At 38.6% G+C, this 20,372-nt stretch overlaps 1 protein-coding gene across 9 annotated transcripts in view; it reads left to right on the forward strand.

Annotated features, from left to right (window-relative positions):
• CHD7 (chromodomain helicase DNA binding protein 7) overlaps positions 1–17,523 on the forward strand; it is a 130,723-nt gene extending 113,200 nt beyond the window's left edge. For 6 of the 9 annotated variants that reach the window (XM_079299996.1, XM_079299997.1, XM_079299995.1 and 3 more), the window contains 17 exons: positions 726–925; positions 1,517–1,676; positions 4,740–4,829; positions 5,406–5,509; positions 6,894–7,023; positions 7,302–7,374; positions 7,593–7,647; positions 8,362–8,590; positions 8,768–8,976; positions 9,117–9,794; positions 10,192–10,352; positions 11,997–12,224; positions 12,453–12,896; positions 13,472–13,693; positions 14,099–14,239; positions 14,719–14,823; positions 15,613–17,523. In XM_079299996.1, the coding sequence (XP_079156122.1) occupies positions 726–925; positions 1,517–1,676; positions 4,740–4,829; positions 5,406–5,509; positions 6,894–7,023; positions 7,302–7,374; positions 7,593–7,647; positions 8,362–8,590; positions 8,768–8,976; positions 9,117–9,794; positions 10,192–10,352; positions 11,997–12,224; positions 12,453–12,896; positions 13,472–13,693; positions 14,099–14,239; positions 14,719–14,823; positions 15,613–16,566 (4,183 nt within the window). In that variant the 3' untranslated portion in view covers positions 16,567–17,523. The remainder of the gene's footprint in view (positions 1–725; positions 926–1,516; positions 1,677–4,739; positions 4,830–5,405; positions 5,510–6,893; positions 7,024–7,301; positions 7,375–7,592; positions 7,648–8,361; positions 8,591–8,767; positions 8,977–9,116; positions 9,795–10,191; positions 10,353–11,996; positions 12,225–12,452; positions 12,897–13,471; positions 13,694–14,098; positions 14,240–14,718; positions 14,824–15,612) is intronic. The other 3 variants (XM_079300001.1, XM_079300002.1, XM_079300000.1) reach the window with 3 other exon arrangements.
• The last annotated feature ends 2,849 nt before the right edge of the window (positions 17,524–20,372 follow it).

A 20,372-nucleotide genomic window follows, 5' to 3' on the forward strand; every position in this document is an offset into this window, starting at 1 on the left:
CTTAAAGTATCTGAGTGTGTCACAGATGACTGTGAGTTCACTGGTAAGATAAGTGGTTTTGTGATGACAGAATATTTGTTTCTGGTTTCTCAGTGTAAAGTATTCTTGAGTTAATGAGTTTTAACCTCTATTTTCTAAGTGTTGAAGAGAGTAATAGTGTATTTGTAAAGAACAAAATGGTTTTGGAATCAACAGTCAATCTAGACCTTGTCACCACTTAAATTCAGATATTTGATACTTGGTATTTTTCCCATTGAGTCTGCTAATTTAAATTTCATCTCTTTACGAGCATGTAGCTATATTTGACTTTTAACACAGTGGCCTTCAGAATGAGTGTATTTTAGAAATTAGTGTACAGCAATTGCTAGTAATGGGGTTTTGGATCAAAATAGGAATGGTTCCTCGAATCCCATGATGGTAGGAATTGGTTGAGTTTCCTATTTGTAGCTTACTGGGACCTTTAGAGTTAAACATATGTACTTTATTAATTTGAGTGTAGTTCAATTGCAGCTTTACGAGCAGTGAACTTATTGCCTGCTCTGTAAAATAAACATTCTTAACTCTTTGGTGCTGGAGGTTGGATCCCCTGACATAACCTACAAATGCAAAATGCATTAGTGCTAACACAGGAGGTCCCAAGTTGCTTGATACCAGGAGTTAAATTGAAAGTCACAAATTAAAATACCAGTACTCTGGCTGTTGTATTGAACATATTTTTCTTATAGCTGGGGTCGGTGGACTGACATCCTCTCACATGGGCGCTATAAACGTCAGCTAACAGAGCAAGATGTGGAAACCATCTGCCGGACTATCCTGGTGTATTGTCTTAATCATTACAAAGGGGATGAAAATATCAAAAGTTTCATCTGGGATCTGATCACTCCAACTGCAGATGGGCAGACTCGAGCTTTGGTTAATCATTCCGGTATGTCTACCACAATCAAATAATGATGCTAGTAAATAGGAAAGAATCGCTTCAGTCGTGCTATGTATTTGGTTTAAACTATAGCCATTCTGACATGTCGTAGGATCTTGTCAGATTTTATGAGTAAGGTGGGCTTTGACTTGTTCTGTACTTAAAGGGGAAGTCTCCCTCAGACACTTTGTAGAATGCAGTGCTCTTCCCTTTAAATCAGTTTTAAGCAAATATTCCAGCATAATTTTTTGCTGGCACCTACTGCTGGATTTAATCTCTTTTAAATTGCCATAAATCAGAAAGCTTGTTTCCTTACGGCCATTTAAATTCATGAGAGTTTTTACAAGAAATATTTATATCACACCATTTTCTGGCTAGCACTCTGAATTTTTGAAATCTTCACACCTAAATTTGCATGAAAGTTTTGGTTGATTTTGTTACTTGCAATTTTCTGTACTGAGTTATGTTGCTGTTCAGTTTTTGGTGGTTGTGTTGCCCACAAAATAATAAATACTAACTTTTAAATGTATCTTTGTAATGTTGTTTGGGAGTAAGAGTTTTTCTATTTGGATTGTGTAAGAAATATTGGGGGTTTTCTAGGTCTGTCTGCACCAGTGCCCAGAGGGAGGAAAGGGAAGAAAGTAAAAGCCCAGAGTTCACAGCCAATGCTGCAAGATGCTGATTGGCTCACAACCTGTAATCCAGATGTATTATTTCAAGAAGACAGCTATAGGAAACATCTCAAACATCACTGTAATAAGTAAGTACAAATAAATGTTTCATTTAGAGGTTTGGGATTTTTTTTTAACTACAAAAGTCCACAACTTCATTTGGATCTATTTAATTAGAACACAGGGGCATTTAAGAGTCTGTAAAGGCCATTATTACTTTTTAATTTGGGGATAGTCATCTTAGCAGATACCTGGATACTTCTGTAAGCTCTTCATTACAGATCAGCACAATTCTGAAGAAAAGTATTCTCTACTAATTAAATAAGAATGGAATCAGATAAGGTTATTTTTTACCATAGAAAGTAAATACTGTATTCCTATACTACATCTATTTCACTTGACGATTGGCTATATTTAAACAAAAGCTGTTTGTTTCTTACCTTCCTGGGGACTCCCTCAGGCTGGTATTTAAAGTTCTGTTCCATAGATGTTAAACTCATATATCCAGTTTTTAGTTTCGGTAGTTTCATGTAGTGGTTCACCTATATATGGGTGTATCTTTTATCTTCATTCTTTTTCTCCCTTCCTGTCTTGCTCTCCTCAGAGAATATTTACATATAATATATATATATATATAAATGGGCAATAATATAATATATGATAAGCATACAGAAAATTTATTCTTTCTCCTTTGGGACTAACTTTTAAAAAAGACCTAAGTCTTTTACCTGAATTTATTTGTCCTGATTTGATTTTTTGAATTCTAAACATTTTACTAAACCAAAAGCCTTTGGGGATAAAAGTAATTTATATATATGTTTTATTGTTTCATTAATGTCTCTTAAAAGCCTTTCCTACTTATTTTCTGGCTTTTGTTTTGTAATATCTTACTTTCAGGTCAGCTTTCTGTGATGCCATCTCAGTTTTGTTTACTATATTCTCCATATAGACACTGAACTTTGTCCTAAAAAATACCTTGGTTTAGAGCTGGGGATGTGGTTGATTGCTTTTGGGATGTTTGGTTTTGCTTTTAAATTTCTGCTCTTCATTGTATATGTGTCATACAGTTGTACTGCAGTGTTACTGAAAGGTCATCATTACTTTTGTAGTTTGAATATGTATTGTGTCTCATTAATACTTTTTAGTGCAAAGATATTATTGATTTGAAAAGTACCTGTGGGCTGTCAATAGGGGGTGTGATGTGAAGGAAGAAAGGCATTTAAGGGGTTTATTAGTTCATTTCCAGATGCTAACCAAGCTCAATTCTTAGCTGATGACAACAAATACTCACAGAATTATGTTAGTGAGTGAACTTCCAAATAAACTGCTTTCTGATTTTTCTGAACTGTTACTCGGGTCTGTTATTATATTTCACTTGCTCTTCAAGTAATGAAATTATTTCCTGTAGCATTATTTTAATCTCTTAGGTAACATGTCTTCATTACTTACTAATCAGTTTGCAGATCTGACTTAATTTTTTAAATATTCCTTCTTTAATAATACAATAGAACAATTACAAGGTCTGGGAAGACTGGTAAATATACAAGAATGTTTTCAGTTGCTATCTTTTTCCTTCACTTCCCAGATTCACCAGGACTAAATGAATTGTAGAAGCCACTTGTTTTTAGCACAGGTAAAATCAAACAGATGTGGAGCCAGTTAATAATCTGAGTAATTTCCTTCAAAAGGTACCAGTTGCAGTTGGCTTTTTAAGAATTGGTGTCCTATCCTTAAGTACCATGTATACTGGTTTAATACATAGGACTCCTGAAAGGTGCAAAGAGCTTCTGGTTTTTGGTTTATCTTGGGTTTTATTTCGTGCTTCTCCTCTTTAGCTTGATGTAACAGCTGTTATTGCTTAATACTAAGATGACAGAGACCCTCAACAGCTTATTTACATAGCCACACAGGGAGCAGGGACACCTTACTGGTCCCAGTCGCTGTGCATACAGAAAGAAGCATGTCTGACATGTTTTGAATTGCAGACATGACCTTCATTCAAATCCCTGTTCTTCCGAGGTTTGATTGAATAACACGTGTGAAACTGGGTATTGCTCCAGTTGCATCTGATCTCTAACAAGGAGCTCTCAAAACTGGTGGTGGTCTAAATTTTTCATGCAAGTGGGTGATCAGATTACTGCTTCCCTGGTCACCCTTGCTGTTCCAGGAGCAGCAGCAGTTCAACAGTTGCTGTGATGGATTTGGGTACAGTGAGAGGGCAGGCTGAGCAATCTCCATTTTAGCTGGTACTGGTTTTACTTCATGAATCAGGCAGCAGGGGGTGCCCTGAATTGGGTAAACATAGGAGAGCAGGATTATTTTCAGGTAGATACTTTTTCTACAGAAACCTCTTTTCTGTTCTCCTTGAAAAGCCAGTCTGCCATTCTCTCTCCTGCCAGCTTCAAGAGTGACCACAACACCTGACTGTGCTTCCAAAAACGACTGCAGTATTGCAGAAATGGGGAAAAATAAACTTGACAACAAAGATTTTTCACTTCCTTGTAACAGTTAGGTTGTGCGTTGGTAAAATTTAATAGCAATTTAAACTATAAAGAGTAAAAATAGTTAATATCTCCCAAGGGAAATGGGGGATTATTCTTCCCCCCCATTCACAGAAGCAAAAAGTTGTATAATCTGAAAAACCTGACATTCCATATTGAGGGTTTATTGTAAGGTAGTAAAACCAGATTTTATATCTCGTTTATTCCTACAACTTCTGATGTGCTTCCAAAAATGGTATTAAGGCAGCAGCTGAGGAAATTTTATGAGATAATGAAGCAGAACAGTTACTGAAAGCCATCTGCTCAGTTGTTTACAAACTTGCTTCAATACTTCAGAGGCAGTGGTAGAGTACGTGTCTAAACTTCACAAGCTGCACTAGGTAGAACTAAATGAAATGCGCCGGGGCCGGGCTGAGCTGGGTCCCTCTCTGTGCAGTGTAAGCAGTTGCCAGGCAGGCCTGTTGGAAGCCAGCAGAAAGCACCACACAGAGGTGATTATGTGCCACCATCTGTCACGCTTCAAGCCTACCATACAGCATGGCTAATCAGCCTTGGCAGGATGATGGATGAACAGCAGCAGCTGCCAAAAGCCACTGTTGGCAAACAGTCCTGAAGTTAAGAACTTTTTCCCCCCTCTGCCTTCCTCTCCAGGGTCCTGCTGCGTGTCCGCATGCTCTACTATCTACGACAAGAAGTTATAGGGGACCAAGCAGACAAGATCTTAGAGGGTGCTGACTCAAGGTTAGTGCAAGTGCAGGTTTATTTTTTTGCTTTATAACTCTGGCTTTTGTAAAGTGCACGTACTATAATAATGCAGTGTTTAAAGGTGGTCACACTTTATCTCTCATGTGTCTGTTCTCAAGCAGCCTTATTATTTTATCAAGCGCAGCGGGTAATTTTCTTGAGGGGGGGGAACGATGTGGGAAATTACAGAAGTGGATTTGCAGTCCTGCTAATATTGAGGGATTATTCTATCTCAATTTATAAAATTAAAAAAATACTAAGACCTTAAATGAATCATATTTAGATAACCATTTGACTCCCAAAATAGCCTAATGTTGGGGCCGGGGGAGTTGTTTGCTGTGGGTTTTTGTTGATTAATTATTTTTTGTTGTTTGTTTGTTTAACCATCCTAATTATTTTTTTAGGGTATTTAAATTTCTGTATTAGGTTTTGGGGTGGTTTTCCAGCTCAAAATTTATATTTACAGAACTGCATAAGCCACATGGGTTTTTTTAGGATTTTTTTTGTTTTGTTTTGATTTTTAATCTTTGTCCAGTAATACCTATGAGAATGTATATAATGCTGTCTTCACAGTGAAGTAGATATATGGATACCTGAGCCATTCCATGCCGAAGTTCCTGCAGACTGGTGGGATAAGGAGGCAGATAAATCCCTTTTAATTGGAGTATTTAAACACGGTAAGTGATGTCTCACTCTCAACAAAACTCAGTTGTAAAGCTTTCAGTGTGTAGGACTGTTCAGTCATAATATTAACAAGTATTGTTCCAAAGAACTGTTGGCTTGTGTCTCCCTTTTTTCTTGCCTGCATTAAAAACCTAATATGAGCTGTAAATATCAGATGCTGTTTTTAAATGTTTGCAGAACATTTGAGAAGAAAACATTACTTTCTTGGCTGTAAATAAAACAAAGCCATATTTGTTTAAATAATAGCCAAATAGTAAGATAGATCTCCATAAACTTTGCTTCCAGCACTGCTTCACTTGCTAACTCTGCCAACCAGTGTCAAAGTGGACGGTGGGCTTAACCTCTGCTATTAATCTGTACAAGTGCCTCCTGGGCTTTGTTCCAAGCAATATTTCACAAATGTCAGTGTTGAGAACTCCCGGCTCCCTTGAGTGGGATGCAGCCTTGTTAACTTTGAAAGGCTGGGGATGCAGAGCTGGCATGATATATACAGTGAGCGATTCCTGATTATAATCCCAATTCTCTGGAGGTCGCAGAGGTATTCTCAGCAGCCCAGCCTGACTAAAGGGGAGAATGATGGCTTATAAAACCTTTCATGATTACAGTTTGGCTTGAGGCTCTACAGCAGTTAGGAGCAGTGTGTTGTAGTACAAATCCTAATTGAATTGTGCTGTTCTGCCTATGTACAGCAGCTCTGTGTTGTGGGCTCAGCTGAGGCAAGTCTAGTCTAAAAATCATTTTCCTGCAGTGCACTGTTGGGATCTGCCATTTTCCATCTAGTCAACTTGGGCAGTAAAAAAGCAAACAGCAGTTTGAAAACCGTAGAGGGAACAGTGTCATCTTACTGACATGCATCATCCTAAACCTAATAAGACAGGTTCGTTGGCCTTACGTATAACCCATGTATACAGCATTTTTGCAGCCTATATTGAGGGTTCCAGCAGGGCTGGAGCTATTGAAAATGTGTGTGTGTGTGTGTGTGTGTCTGTGTCTGTGTGTGTGTGTCTGTGCACTTTCATTTGTGTCTGCGTATTTCTGCTGGTGAGTATTGAATGTCAGGAACCACTGTGAAACTCTAAAGAAGTTTTTCACTTGTAAAAGATTTTTACTTTTTAATGATATGAAATTTGATGCTTTCTTCACTATCTTATATGTGTTAATGTTATTGATGAGAAAATGTTTCTGTGCTGTTGGAATTTACCAACATGAACAATTTTTTTGCATGAATTAAATGTTTCCAGCATAGTAACATCTCCTTTGTTTTATTTTAAAATAAATTATTGAATCCAGGAAATTGTACTTCTACTGCCTCGACCTGTTCTATTCACAGCTGGTCATAGCTTTTAAAAAAGCATTTGTCTCCCACTCTGCACACAGGTTATGAGAAGTACAATTCTATGAGAGCTGATTCAACACTGTGCTTTCTAGAACGGGTTGGCATGCCTGATGCAAAGGCCATAGCTGCTGAACAGAGAGGGACAGACATGTTAGCAGATGGCGGTGATGGGTAAGGAGGACATGAAAAAATTAATAAACTTTATCAGCATTGTATATGTTGGCATGGGTTCATATGTCATGTTATACTTACATGTTGCCTGAGGATATGAAGTGATCATATGATGTACAAAGTACATAGATTTGTTTACACAGTTGAGCATGAAATACAAATGTGTAACTTGGTACACCATACTGATGGCTTTTGTAGCTTTTTTGCTTTGGTCCTGAAAATCTGCCCCCTCTCAAAACCAGTATTTTTCTTGAAAATATTTTTAAAATATTTTATAGGGGTGAATTTGACAGAGAGGATGAAGATCCAGAATATAAGCCAACCAGAACTCCTTTCAAGGATGAAATTGATGTAAGAGCTCCCAATTTTCTGTAATTACAAATATGTACAATTATAGTTGATTCTCCATATTTATTTTAATGTGTGTTTTGTAAGTTTGAGAGCTACCAGATAAACACACCTTATAAAGATTGTTTGCTGCTGTGTTTGAGAGATGACATATTTTTCTTCTCAAATTATGACATATGGTCAAAACTGAAAACTAAAATAACTTCTGTCTTCTCCCCAAGGAATTTGCAAACTCACCTCCAGAAGACAAAGAAGAGTCCATAGAATTACACACAAGTAAGACTATAGCAAAAAAAAATTAAAAGGCAAAAAGGGATCATTTAGTGAAAGGTGGACTGTTTATATTACCACATGAGGGGATAGGAGATGTTTTGGGACAATACCACAGAAAGCTTTTTGCTGCCAAATCTCTTCATGCTTCACATTTTTCAAAACAATTGCATACTGTCTTTGAATAATCCACATTATGGTTCTCTGGATTTCTAATTACATAGTAGAAACCATGATGATAAAGACCGGATGTTTCATAATGCAGCCGTTGATGGTTTTGCCGAGATAATTTTGGAAGTTACAAATACGTTGTTTCCTCAGTATGAAGGAAAATTGCCAAGTTTAAGTGAGAATAATAAAGTGGGAAATGATAAGCATAGGTGTTTCCTCAGAGGCAGAATGATCTTCTCAGTAATGTATTTAAAGATGCATTGCATTAATTTAAATACTTGGTGTTCATAGTATGTTTGCATTCATAACATCGAATCATAGCAGTTGATGGTTATCTCTAAATGCTTCATAAGCATTTCTGAGTTCTTAGAGTTGGATAGTTTGATTCTATTTTTTATCTCTTACCAATAGTTATCCTGTTTCTAATTCATTATGCACCAGTATTAGTGGCATGTGTTCTTATCTAACAAAACAGAAATCCAGTTATAGCCATAGAAACTTTGAAATGTTTAGTGTTGGTTTTGCAGTGCAAATGCTCTTTCTTTCTAGACAAGCACAGTGAAAGCAACGCTGAGTTAGGGCAACTGTACTGGCCCAACACTTCAACCCTGACTACCCGTCTGCGTCGCCTCATTACTGCCTATCAGCGCAGCTATAAAAGGCAACAAATGAGGCAAGAGGCACTAATGAAGACTGACCGCAGGAGACGTCGGCCTCGAGAAGAAGTGAGGGCACTGGAGGCAGAAAGGGAAGCTATAATAACTGAGAAACGACAAAAGTGAGTTTCCCGGTGATATCTTTCTTTCAGTCTTATTTGAGCTTGTGTGTCATCCACACCCCTCTTTTGTTTTGAAAAAACAAAACCCCCTCTTTCTTGGGGGTTTTGGGGCTTCTAAAAATGTTTGGACTCTTATCTATCCAGTGGCCTTACTTCTCTTGCTTCTTCCTTGACTAGATGGACAAGAAGAGAAGAAGCTGATTTTTATCGTGTGGTGTCTACTTTTGGAGTTATTTTTGATCCTGTAAAACATCAGTTTGAATGGAATCAATTCAGAGCATTTGCCAGGCTTGACAAAAAGTCCGATGAAAGCTTGGAAAAGTATTTTAATGGCTTTGTGAATATGTGTAGACGAGTGTGCCGAATGCCAGTCAAACCAGATGATGGTAAGTTTTAACTGACTCTGGAAATCAGCAAGAATGTTGTGAGACTGTGGGACTGTTGAAACTTCATGCCCAGGTGTAATGATTTTGAAATGGGTGTGAATTCAGTCCATGTTAAGCAGTACAACTTGGTGTTGTTGCAGAACCTCCGGATCTCTCCACGCTGATTGAGCCCATCACAGAGGAGCGCGCTTCTAGAACGTTGTATCGCATCGAGCTGCTGCGCAAGATCCGGGAGCAGGTTCTCCATCACCCGCAGCTGGGGGAGAGGCTAAAGCTTTGCCAGCCAAGTCTGGACCTGCCAGAGTGGTGGGAGTGTGGTAAACATGATAAAGACTTACTGATTGGTGCTGCTAAACATGGAGTCAGTAGGACAGATTATCACATTCTGAATGATCCTGAACTCTCTTTTCTTGAGGCTCACAAAAACTTTGCTCAGAACAGAGGGACAGGTAATGTAAATACTGTCTCTTCTGTAAACCCTCTGGGTGCTGGCTGCAGTCAAACACCCCCAGTTGTCCCTTCCACACCAGTACAAGAAGAAAAGACTACAGAACAAACAGAGTCTAAAGTTGAAGGGTCTGAAAATCCAGCAGCCAAAGAAAAGTCTGAAATCAAAGAGGAGACAGATACTACAGATAAGGACACTAAACCAGACTGTGATGCTGAGACTGAGCCTGGCTCTGTTAAATGTGAATTGAAAGATGTAGAAATGAGTACAGATGTAGATCCAAAATCTATTTCTGAGAAAGGTTCAGAAGAAGATGAAGAGGAGAAACTGGAAGATGATGATAAATCAGAAGAATCCTCCCAACCTGAAGGTAATACATTGGTCAGATCAGTTCTGTGTGCTTAGCACAAGCCCCACAGCTGTTATAGCTCGTGCCAGCTGGTAAGTGGGATGCAGGGTGCCATTATGGAGTATGGGATGGGCTACATGTAGCAGTTCTTCTGTCCTTCCACATATCAGGTGGCTAAATAAGCTTTCATAAGAGCCATCCAGCATCAGCAGGGTATTCTCCCACAAGGGATGATGTCTAGGATAGCTCACTGAGCCAGTAAGCATGGTCTCTGTGCCAAATGTGGAAGGCTGGGGATCTGCTGTAGTAATTACTGAACAAAAGCCCGAGTTAGAAATGTTGTGTCAAGCCTGGTGGCCTTAGCCTATCTAGCTGGGTAGACACTGGATGTTAATGCCTGGCCATGATTGTTATTCAGCAGGAGCAGTGTCTCAGGGTAAGAATTTTGATGAAGAAAGCAATGCCTCTATGAGTACCGCAAGGGATGAAACACGCGATGGATTCTACATGGAAGACGGGGATCCCTCTGTGGTTCAGCTGCTTCATGAGAGAACATTTGCCTTCTCATTCTGGCCTAAGGTTTGTTGGGGTAGAAAGACGTGTCTCTTTTAAGTAAAATACGGGAAATGTGCTTGCAAAGTAACAGTAAGCTTTGTGTGATACTGCAATTCTGGTGTGCAAGAGACCTTTTTCTGTGAATGATTTGAGGAATGGCACTTTTTTCTTCAAGCTCATACAAACTAGCAGTGGAAATGAAAGAAATTGCTCTTTTTGGTAAAATAGTGTCATTTAGTAAAACAATGGACTGCTGGCAGACGTGAATTCTTCATAGGGTGCATAACTTTTTGTCAGCAGTCCCACCTCTTGCAGCACTGTACACTTTTGAATTAGGCATTTTTCCTGCAGAGCAGTCTGCAGAATTGAGGACAGAGACTTTAAAAGCTCACCTTTTTATTTTGGGGTGAGGAGATTGTAGGGAAGAGTTTTGGTGACCTACATGATCTAAGCCATTATGTAATGTTGACAGATGTAATTGTATTAAGGTATCCTGCAAACATAAGCAGGAGTTTTAGATAGAATAAAGCTGTATCTTATTTTGGTAACAATGCAGAAAATTAACTAATATAAAATATTTTTAAAACTACAAAGCTGTAACCTTGTAATAAATCCATACTTAATTTAGACTCTCCTTTGCAGTGAGGGGAGAGAGAAAAATAAAGTAGTAATAGTCTTAAGCTTACTAATCACCATAACAGAGCCATCTGGTTGGGGCAGGGAGGGGGAAGGGGTAGCAGGGCAAGAGGACCTTGCTCTTAATAGGCTTATTTCTGGGGAAAGCAAGCAGTCTGTTGCAGCTGCTGAGATTTGCTAGTGGCTTTTGCACTGTTTTGCTGTTCAGGAAGCTAACTGATGCTCATATTCCCCAACCAGCAGTATTTCTTAGAGTTCCAAAGTTACTACTACTTCAGGCAGGCTAGTGTAGAATGTGCTTGAATAATGAAATGGAAAAAAAAAATCCAGCAATGTTCATCTTCTCTGCTTTCAGCAAGTATTTTGGAATCATGGGCTAAAGTCTTATTCCAGTTGTAGTGTGAAAGTAGAACAGAAAATCCTTGATCTGTATAGGTTCAGCATAAGTAGACTAATAAACATAATTAGAGATTTTTAGTGTACACGCTTCAGTGAAATTTGAAGTGATAATGGGCGTGGAATGAAAATTGACATTCATTAGACGTCCCTAGGTTGGTGCCCGTTTCATAATGTTGAACTTTATTAATAGTGACGCTAATGAGGATCCACTTCCTAGGACAGAATTGCAGATCCAGCCTCTTGGATCTTGAGAACTGCAGCATTAAGATACTGATTGCAGATGTGTTTATTTTCCCTTCCTAACTGTTGATGTTGCTAACCACTGAAGTTTTGTAAAACAACAGTGAGTTTCTATTAAATTTTTCAATTAGTGCTTTGTCATACAGAAAACTTGGTCTGTCTTTTCTCCTTCCCCTCACAATATAAATGCAGCTTTTAAATCCTATTAAAGTTTTATTCTACAAAATTGTGTTGGCTTCTTGCAAGGTGATCAGTTTATTCCTAACATGCAAGAATAGTTGTTTCTGAATGTCTTCCTTACGCTCTGGAAACTGGACTGTGTTATAAGACTCATTTGAGTTTAAAAGGTGATGTTTACACTGAAGGTTCATTACATACTTTTCCTTTATGCAGGACCGAGTAATGATCAACCGATTAGACAACATCTGTGAAGCAGTGCTGAAAGGGAAGTGGCCAGTAAATAGGCGCCAGATGTTTGATTTCCAGGGGCTCATACCTGGGTACACTCCAACAGCTGTGGACAGCCCTCTACAGAAAAGGAGCTTTGCAGAGCTCTCCATGGTTGGTCAAGCCAGTGTCAGTGGCAGTGAAGATCTCACTGCTTCTCCTCAGTTATCAAAGGCAAGGCTGCAGCATTCTCTTTTTTACATAAAATGTTTTATCTTGCACACGCTTCTCTTGCGTAATAGAAAATAGACCAGCATGAATAAAATAGGAAAAACATAAAAGTGTTTATTTGAGTAAAATGAAGGCTTTGTTTTCAGAGTTATATGTTTGCAGTTTTATTTTGAACTCAGCATAACAAACAGAGCTTTGCTAATGTTTGGAAATGCTAATTTTTTTTATTAGGAAGATGCACTCAATTTATCAGTTCCACGTCAGAGGAGGAGGAGACGAAGAAAGATTGAAATTGAGGCTGAGAGAGCTGCCAAGAGGAGAAATCTTATGGAAATGGTTGCCCAGTTACGTGAGTCTCAGGTGGTCTCAGAAAATGGACAAGAAAAGGTTGTAGATTTATCAAAGGCCTCACGAGAGGCAACAAGTTCTACCTCAAATTTTTCATCTGTTACTTCAAAGTTTATCTTGCCTAATGTCTCCACACCCGTGTCTGATGCCTTTAAAACTCAAATGGAGCTGCTGCAAGCAGGTCTTTCACGCACACCCACAAGGCATCTACTAAATGGCTCTTTAATAGATGGAGAACCACCCATGAAGAGGAGGAGAGGAAGAAGGAAAAATGTAGAAGGGCTTGATCTGTTATTTATGAGCAACAAACGGACATCGTTGACTGTAGTAAGAGCACAACCCTTTTCCTTTTGTCTCATTTTTGTACTTCTCTCTGTGGTACTTCCTGAATGCGTTTTAGGTCTTATTATACTCAGCCTAACAGAAACATGCAGTTTTTGCCAAAACAGGTTTTTCTTTGTTTAGAGCTGTTAATTCTTTTTGAACCAAACAAAATGTGCATATGATTTAACTCCAGCAAATTGTAGCAGTTTTAGGTAGTTTATACTTTCAAAATTACTTACTTTTTTTTTTTCAAAATGTATTTCTAACAATATACGTTTTGAGGTTTAAGCATGTCTTTCTTGATGTGTTGAAAAGGGAGGGTCTTGAAGAATCTTGGAGGACATTTACTGTAAATACAAAAAAACCTGCTTTGCCTTTAGCACTGTGTTCTTTATTGTTCAAAGATGTAAAAGTTTCAAAATTCCTCGATGCATTGCTACTGTTTTATGCAGTATGAGTATTTAAACCCCATTAACTCTTGTATATGCAAAATCTTGAATATTTTACCTCAGTCCCTGAGATTATTTCTTTAGCTGTTCCTATGAAGGGAAGACTAATACAGATGTGATTATTTTCAGGAGGATGCTGAAGTGACCAAAGCTTTTGAAGAAGATATGGAAGCCCTACCAGCAAGGAACATTCCATCTCCTGGTCAATTAGACCCAGACACTCGCATCCCTGTAATCAATCTAGAGGATGGGACCAGGCTGGTGGGAGAGGATGCCCCGAAAAACAAGGATCTAGTTGAATGGCTTAAGTTGCATCCTACTTACACTGTAGATATGCCAAGTTATGTACCAGTAAGTATGTGATTCTAAAAGTGTTATTCTATTGTATTAATACAAAAGTTAGTTTTACAGATGTCAGGCTGAATTTCCTCACATTGGGCATAGTCATTTGATTTTGTAACTTTTCAACAGAAGTTTTCTCTTTATCTATCATTCCTATTTTATCCACACCCAAATGACATTGGTGTGTTTGACTTGCTTTTCCTTTCTTAATATTTGTATATAATAGCATGTTAGAACCATGTTTGTCAAGTTCTGCAGAATTTCTTCATCTGATACCAAAAAAATTTCTTCTTGCGTAATCTGAGAGTAAGTAATGGGTTCCTCCTTAAAATTGTTGTGAGGAGGAGTACCATGACTGGTGATTTTTGTCAAGAAATTAAAAGCTAAAAATCAATACATTTCTCTTCTTTTCAGAAGAGTGCAGATGTGCTGTTTTCCCCATTTCAGAAGCCGAAACAAAAACGACACAGATGTCGAAACCCTAATAAACTGGATATAAACACCTTGACAGGAGAAGAAAGGGTACCTGTTGTAAATAAACGAAATGGAAAGAAGGTAACAATTAAGTTCCTTCAGTTGAGGTCTTTAATAACGTCTTTGCATGTGGAAAGCAGTTTTGCTACTCCAAGCTTTCTCTTTAAAAGTTTAATAATTTGGCATCAGCAGTTTTTCTTACTGGACTGTGCCACCTGGTTACTCTAATTCCTTCTTTGTTGTTCTGATACATTCATATTAATCATCTCAGTGAATAACTCTCACTTTTTGAACCTGTATAGCACATTTTTGTGCTTGGATACAAAATTTATTACCAGACCTGCCTAAGCTGCAGCACTTTACAGTTTTTATTTAAAACATGATTTTGTCAATTGAGATATCACTAGCTGGTTTCCCTGTAGTTTTCCACAGTAAACTGACAGTCTTTGCTGCTGTCCTTCAGAGATGAAAGTGTGCAGATAGCAGGTGTCCATATAAGTAGTTGTTAGGTTTTGTTGTTGGGGGTTTTTTTAAACTCATAACCTTGTCTTTTATATTAGATGGGTGGAGCTATGGCCCCTCCAATGAAGGACTTGCCAAGATGGCTGGAAGAAAATCCTGAGTTTGCTGTTGCTCCAGATTGGACTGATATTGTTAAACAGTCTGTAAGTGAAACTCTTTCCGTGCGTCACTGCTGGTTATAGCACAGAAAAGTTGAAGGCTGTGTAAATTGATTATTAAGTCTTTATCTCATAGCTGGTTTTGAGAAAATTGTGGTGTCTGTGTAGGAGTTACCCAGCTCGGTGGGGAGTGGTGATAGAAGGCTGCTGCAGAATGGGATTGAAATACATTTGAAAAATCAGCTGCAGTTAAGGCAGCATTCAACATTTGTTTTGAAATTTTTTTCTTATAAGTAACAATCCTTAAAAAGCACAGATATTTGTACATTAGGAACTACGAAGAAAATATTTGTCATGTTCATAACAGAAATACACTTACTTGTCTGAGTAACAGGCAGGATCAAAGGAATAGGTTTTCTGCCTTCTATTTACAACACGTGTTTGAAAATAAAGGATAAAATTCTGCAAGTACTCAGTTTAATAGAATATTACTATTCTGAAATTCAGTAAGAATTATGAAGATATAAACGTGTAACTGCAGCATAGCAGGGTGGGGTTTTTAAATTAAATTACAGAGTTTTCAGCATATGTATTATTTTACTGTTGTGTTTAAATATAAAAAAAAATCTGTGATCTCGATTCCTTGAGCTTTCTTTACTTGTTCTACTGCCATTCACTATGGTACTAAGCTAGTCACCATTTGCCAGGGTGAAAAAACTAACCACTTTTGGAGTGTGCTGAAATCCCTTCTGTTTCTTCTATCATCATCATAACTGCTGAAAGTTAAAAAAACCAATCGAGGATCAAGCTTGTTTTTTCACCTTCCTGTTTTAGGGTTTCGTTCCAGAGTCCATGTTTGACCGTCTTCTCACTGGACCTGTTGTGAGGGAGGAAGGAGCAAGCAGAAGAGGAAGAAGGCCAAAAAGTGAAATTGCCAAAGCAGCTGCAGCAGCTGCTGCTGTAGCATCAACTTCGGGAATCAACCCACTACTAATGAACAGTCTGTTTGCTGGAATGGACCTCACAAGCCTCCAGAACCTACAGAACCTGCAGTCTCTCCAGCTCGCAGGCCTCATGGGCTTTCCACCAGGGCTAGCAACAGCTGCTGCTGCTGGGGGGGACGCTAAGAATCCGGCTGCCATGTTGCCTCTGATGTTGCCAGGGATGGCAGGACTGCCCAATATGTTTGGACTAAGCGGATTGTTGAATAACCCGATAACGGCTACTACTGGAAATGCCACTACTGCTTCCGGTCAGGGAGAGACTGAGGATGGCGCTTCAAAAGCTGAAGAGAAGAAAAATGAGAATGAAGAGGAGAACAAAGACTCTGAGAAAAGCACAGACACTGTTTCTGCTACTGACTCTGCGAATGGATCTGTCAGTGCTGCTACTGCGGCGACTACCGCCACTGCCACCACTACCACCACCACCAACACTGGATTGCCCACAAACCCTCTGGCCTTCAATCCTTTCCTGCTGTCTACCATGGCTCCTGGCCTCTTCTATCCATCTATGTTTCTACCTCCAGGACTGGGAGGATTGACTCTGCCCGGTTTCCCAGCACTAGCAGGACTTCAGAATGCAGTGGGCTCCAATGAAGAGAAGGCTACTGACAAAACTGAAGGAGCTGCCTTTAAAGATGAAGAAAATCTCGAAGGCAGCGATGCAGAGGAGAGCCTTGATAAAACTGCAGATTCCTCCGTTTTAGAAGATGAAATAGCACAGGGTGAAGAATTAGACTCACTTGATGGGGGGGAAGAAATAGAAAACAATGAAAACGATGAATAACCAGTACCAGTTACAGTTAAAGTGTTTTAAACTTTTGACAAGTGGTAGTCCTACTGTTTACACTCACAGTTAATGTCCATACTTAGTTTTTATAAGCTGTTCTGTAACATAGTGTAGCAAAAAAAAAAGTTCAAGTCATGTTATACAGATGTGTCAAAAGGTATCTTGGTCATTAAGTATTGTGCAGTGCATTATTTATTATCCCTAGGAGAGATGAAATTTGAGAGGTGATCATGTCTTTTTAAGGAAATTGACATAATGCTCTGCTTTTTTTTCTTTTGGTACCATTGGTATTATGAATTAAGCAGCAATTTGTAATCAAGTGGCACTAATAGAAGGAAGTGCTGCTTAAAGGAAGGATGAAGTTATATATTTAATTTTTGTTTCTTTTTGTTTTTTTTTTTTTTTTTTTTTTTTTTTTTTTGCTGTGAAGGTCAAGATGAAATTTACCATACATATCGTACTCGCGCTTCATTTTGACTGTATGGGAGTTCACCCGCTCACATGCGCGCACACACCCACACACACACTCTCTCTCTGACAATCTTCATGATAGTGTGAATGTCTCTGTCTTGAGACACAGCAATAATAAGGCAGCTGTTGAATGTGAAGAGTACCTTTTGGAAATTAACCCACGGAGAAGGTTCTTACAGGATAAAGCTACAGTTTAATCGTCTCGTGATCTTGTAATGCACTGGTATAAACAAAAAGAAAAAAATCAGGTACCTTTTTTAAATTAAAGGACTTTGTTACTTTAGCCACAAAGCTAAACAGCATTACCTCAACTCTAAACTAGCCTTGAAGTTTACAGACATGACTTTGTAAATGTATTGTTTTTCTTTGTTGTGATGTCTTTTTATTTTTTTTTCTTTGGAAACTGCTATCATGTAAGATAAGATGTAAATTGCTGCCAACTGTAGTAATGATGCTTTTAATAAAAGTGACCCATGATATGCAGAGATGTAATTATAGAATGTAGTGTTTAGGGACATCAAAACTGGTGTTCACTTTCTGTATTTGTATTTGTGGCTTTTTTATAGCATTTTCCTGCTATATTCTTTATAGATTAGTGGCTGTAAATGCTGAACTGATCGTCTTCAGGGGACTAGGCAGGAAGAGAAACCTTGAATTGCCTTCATATTTTCCACTCTAAGTAACTCTACAGAAATGCACGCTAAAATCCCTACTTTACTCCTTCAAAGGGGCATGAGAGACTGAGAATACTTTAAATGTGTTCAGCATGTGATAATGTGGTACACTAAAGAACAAAAGGGCAAAAGAAAAATGAGGCTTTAATAGGCACAATATCTAGGTCATTTATCCTTGGTTAATGGGTAGAAAAACACAATGCTGTAGTGACAGCAAGGGATACAAAGGCTCTGTGGTATCCTGTAGACCAGAGCTTGTGATGCCAGAAACCACTGTGTCAAACAACCTACATGAAACTAAAACTGACCCACTTTTTATAAAAACCAGTGTCTCTTCTGGAGAGCTACCGATTTGTACCCCTTTTGTGACCTTTTGATATTCGAGATAATGTACCATTTCAGAACTTCTGTTTTCACGGTGTTGTCACCTTGACACACACATACACAACGAGCTCCAGAGTGAGGATGAAAGGTTAGGTTTTCACTGGAGTACATGAAAAATTAGCTATTTCAGTTGCCAGCTGTGGGTGGACCCCTGTCTTTAGGACTAATATTATCTGTGCTTTTGGAATGCTGGAGAGCTGCAAACCTCACTCTCATGTACACTGTGAATTTGCACAAGAGCTCAAACGGGCAAGTATTGCAAGGCCAAAATTTGGTCCCGAGGGGGATATATGAAAAGGGGTGAACTTAGCTTGAAAAGAATTTTTCATGGACTCTGAAAGTAGATGAGAAATGAAGGCTTAGGAAGTGATTTTTGTGTGAATGAATCACAGGCACAAACTGTTGAAATGAATAGATGTCAGGATGTCTTGTACTGCCACTTAAATAGATCACAGGGAGTTAATGAAGGTCAGGGAGGATTCCCCCTGCATGGACATCACTGAATGGTTGATGAGGTGTATTTTTCCTGCCTCTTTCTAAAACATCACATGTAGACCATGGTAAAAAGTGAGAGGCTGGAAGCAAAGGCATATTTACTTGGGCAGGTGTGTTATATACTCTGTTGAATTCATTTGAGCTGTTTTTTTAAGTTGTTACTAAATGCCTTGTCTTATTTTTTCCTACCTATAAATTTCCCACTGTAAGAGTTTGTAGGTGTTTCCCATTGTGTGTATTCCACCAAATAGCAGGGGTTTTTTTCAGTTCAATTTTATAATTTCCGGAAAAGATTTACACAGACTAATGATATCCCCTGGGAGAACCCTTTTTAATTGGCAAGACTAGAAATTATATTGTTAAATGCCATACTTAGTCTCTTTCTCCTCTGTCAAAATAGGGAAGTTCTGGCAACTTCTATTTTTGCCTATAGGTTTTTGACATGGAAACATCCAACTCATGATGTAGGGTGTCCAAATGACAAATAATTGAATTACCCCTAGTACAAGCGTATTCCATGATGGCATTACTCATCTGCCTTTCCTCCTAAAAAAAAAAAAAAAAGAAAAAGAAAGAAAAAAGGAAAACTGGAGAACTGTTGCAACAGAACAAATGCCATGGGAGTGGGAGAGCCTTCATGCTCTGTGCTTTCCAAACAGCCTTGCTTCCTAGAAGCCAAACAGACCCCTCGCCTGTTGGAAAGGAGGTGACATTTGATTTTTGGAAGGGATATGGGCCCCTGGTATGAAAAATGAAGTGGGGGGATTGCCATCTAATGTCCGAGAAATGTATTACATGAAAATATGAAGGTTTTTCTTTGATTTGACAGAGTTTTTACATGTTAATTATTGCAAAGATTCTTACGGAGTTTTAAAAGTGTGTCTAAATGAATAAAAGCTTACGTGAGTAAGATGCATAGATCAGAAACTATTCTGCACTTGATTGACATTTGGAGAACCCTTTCTGTCTCTTGTGATGAGGAGCCTTCCCTTTGCCACCAACCATTTTTTGCTGGACCTCCTAATGGCCATGGAAATGTTAATGGGGTTATCAAGGAATATAAATTACTTTCTGTGTTGCTTTCAAAAAGAAAGTACCTGTGTCAAAGTACAGCAGTGGTCTGCATGCTAACACAGCCTGTTCTGTGTGCATGGTGTTCAATCCTGCTAAGGGAAAGAAGTGAACAGCAACAAATCTGCTCTGGCTACTGCAGATGCAATTTTTAATAAGGGGACTATAAAGGAGAACAAACCAATTCAAGTGTGAGTCTTGAAAACTTGTTGATGAAATAGTGGACAAATTCCTAATCTAGTCCCAGTTGTTGTTTTTTTTTTTTTCAGTCAGCTTCAGTCTCTTGTTTTGTATTTATGTGAAATATCAACTTGTATTACTTATTGGAATTGCACACTTCTATTGAGAACCTTTGCCATGAGCACTTCCTCATTTTAGAAAGGCTTAAGATTGAGAGGAGGGAGGGGCATTCAACGGTATTTTTAGGATTAAGCTTCCCATTGACTTTTGTGAACAAAACTGCTTGGGACATTTAAGATTTCTGCTGCTTCTGCATCACATGTTTCAACTACCTCTGAATCCTTACCATCAGGGCTGGGGTCAGGAAGTGTCAGGATATGTGAGGGCTCTGCATCCACACTGTTTTCTGGGCACCTGAAAGGGGCCAACCCATGAACAGGTCTGACTCCTCAGAGGGAAAGAGTGGTGGCTGCAGCTTTTGTTTCCATCCTGTGCAAATAACCTGTTGTATCCCTTTGACTTCAAGTA

The sequence above is a fragment of the Erithacus rubecula genome (genome assembly GCF_903797595.1).
Source record: "Erithacus rubecula genome assembly, chromosome: 3".
Classification (NCBI taxonomy): domain Eukaryota; kingdom Metazoa; phylum Chordata; class Aves; order Passeriformes; family Muscicapidae; genus Erithacus; species Erithacus rubecula.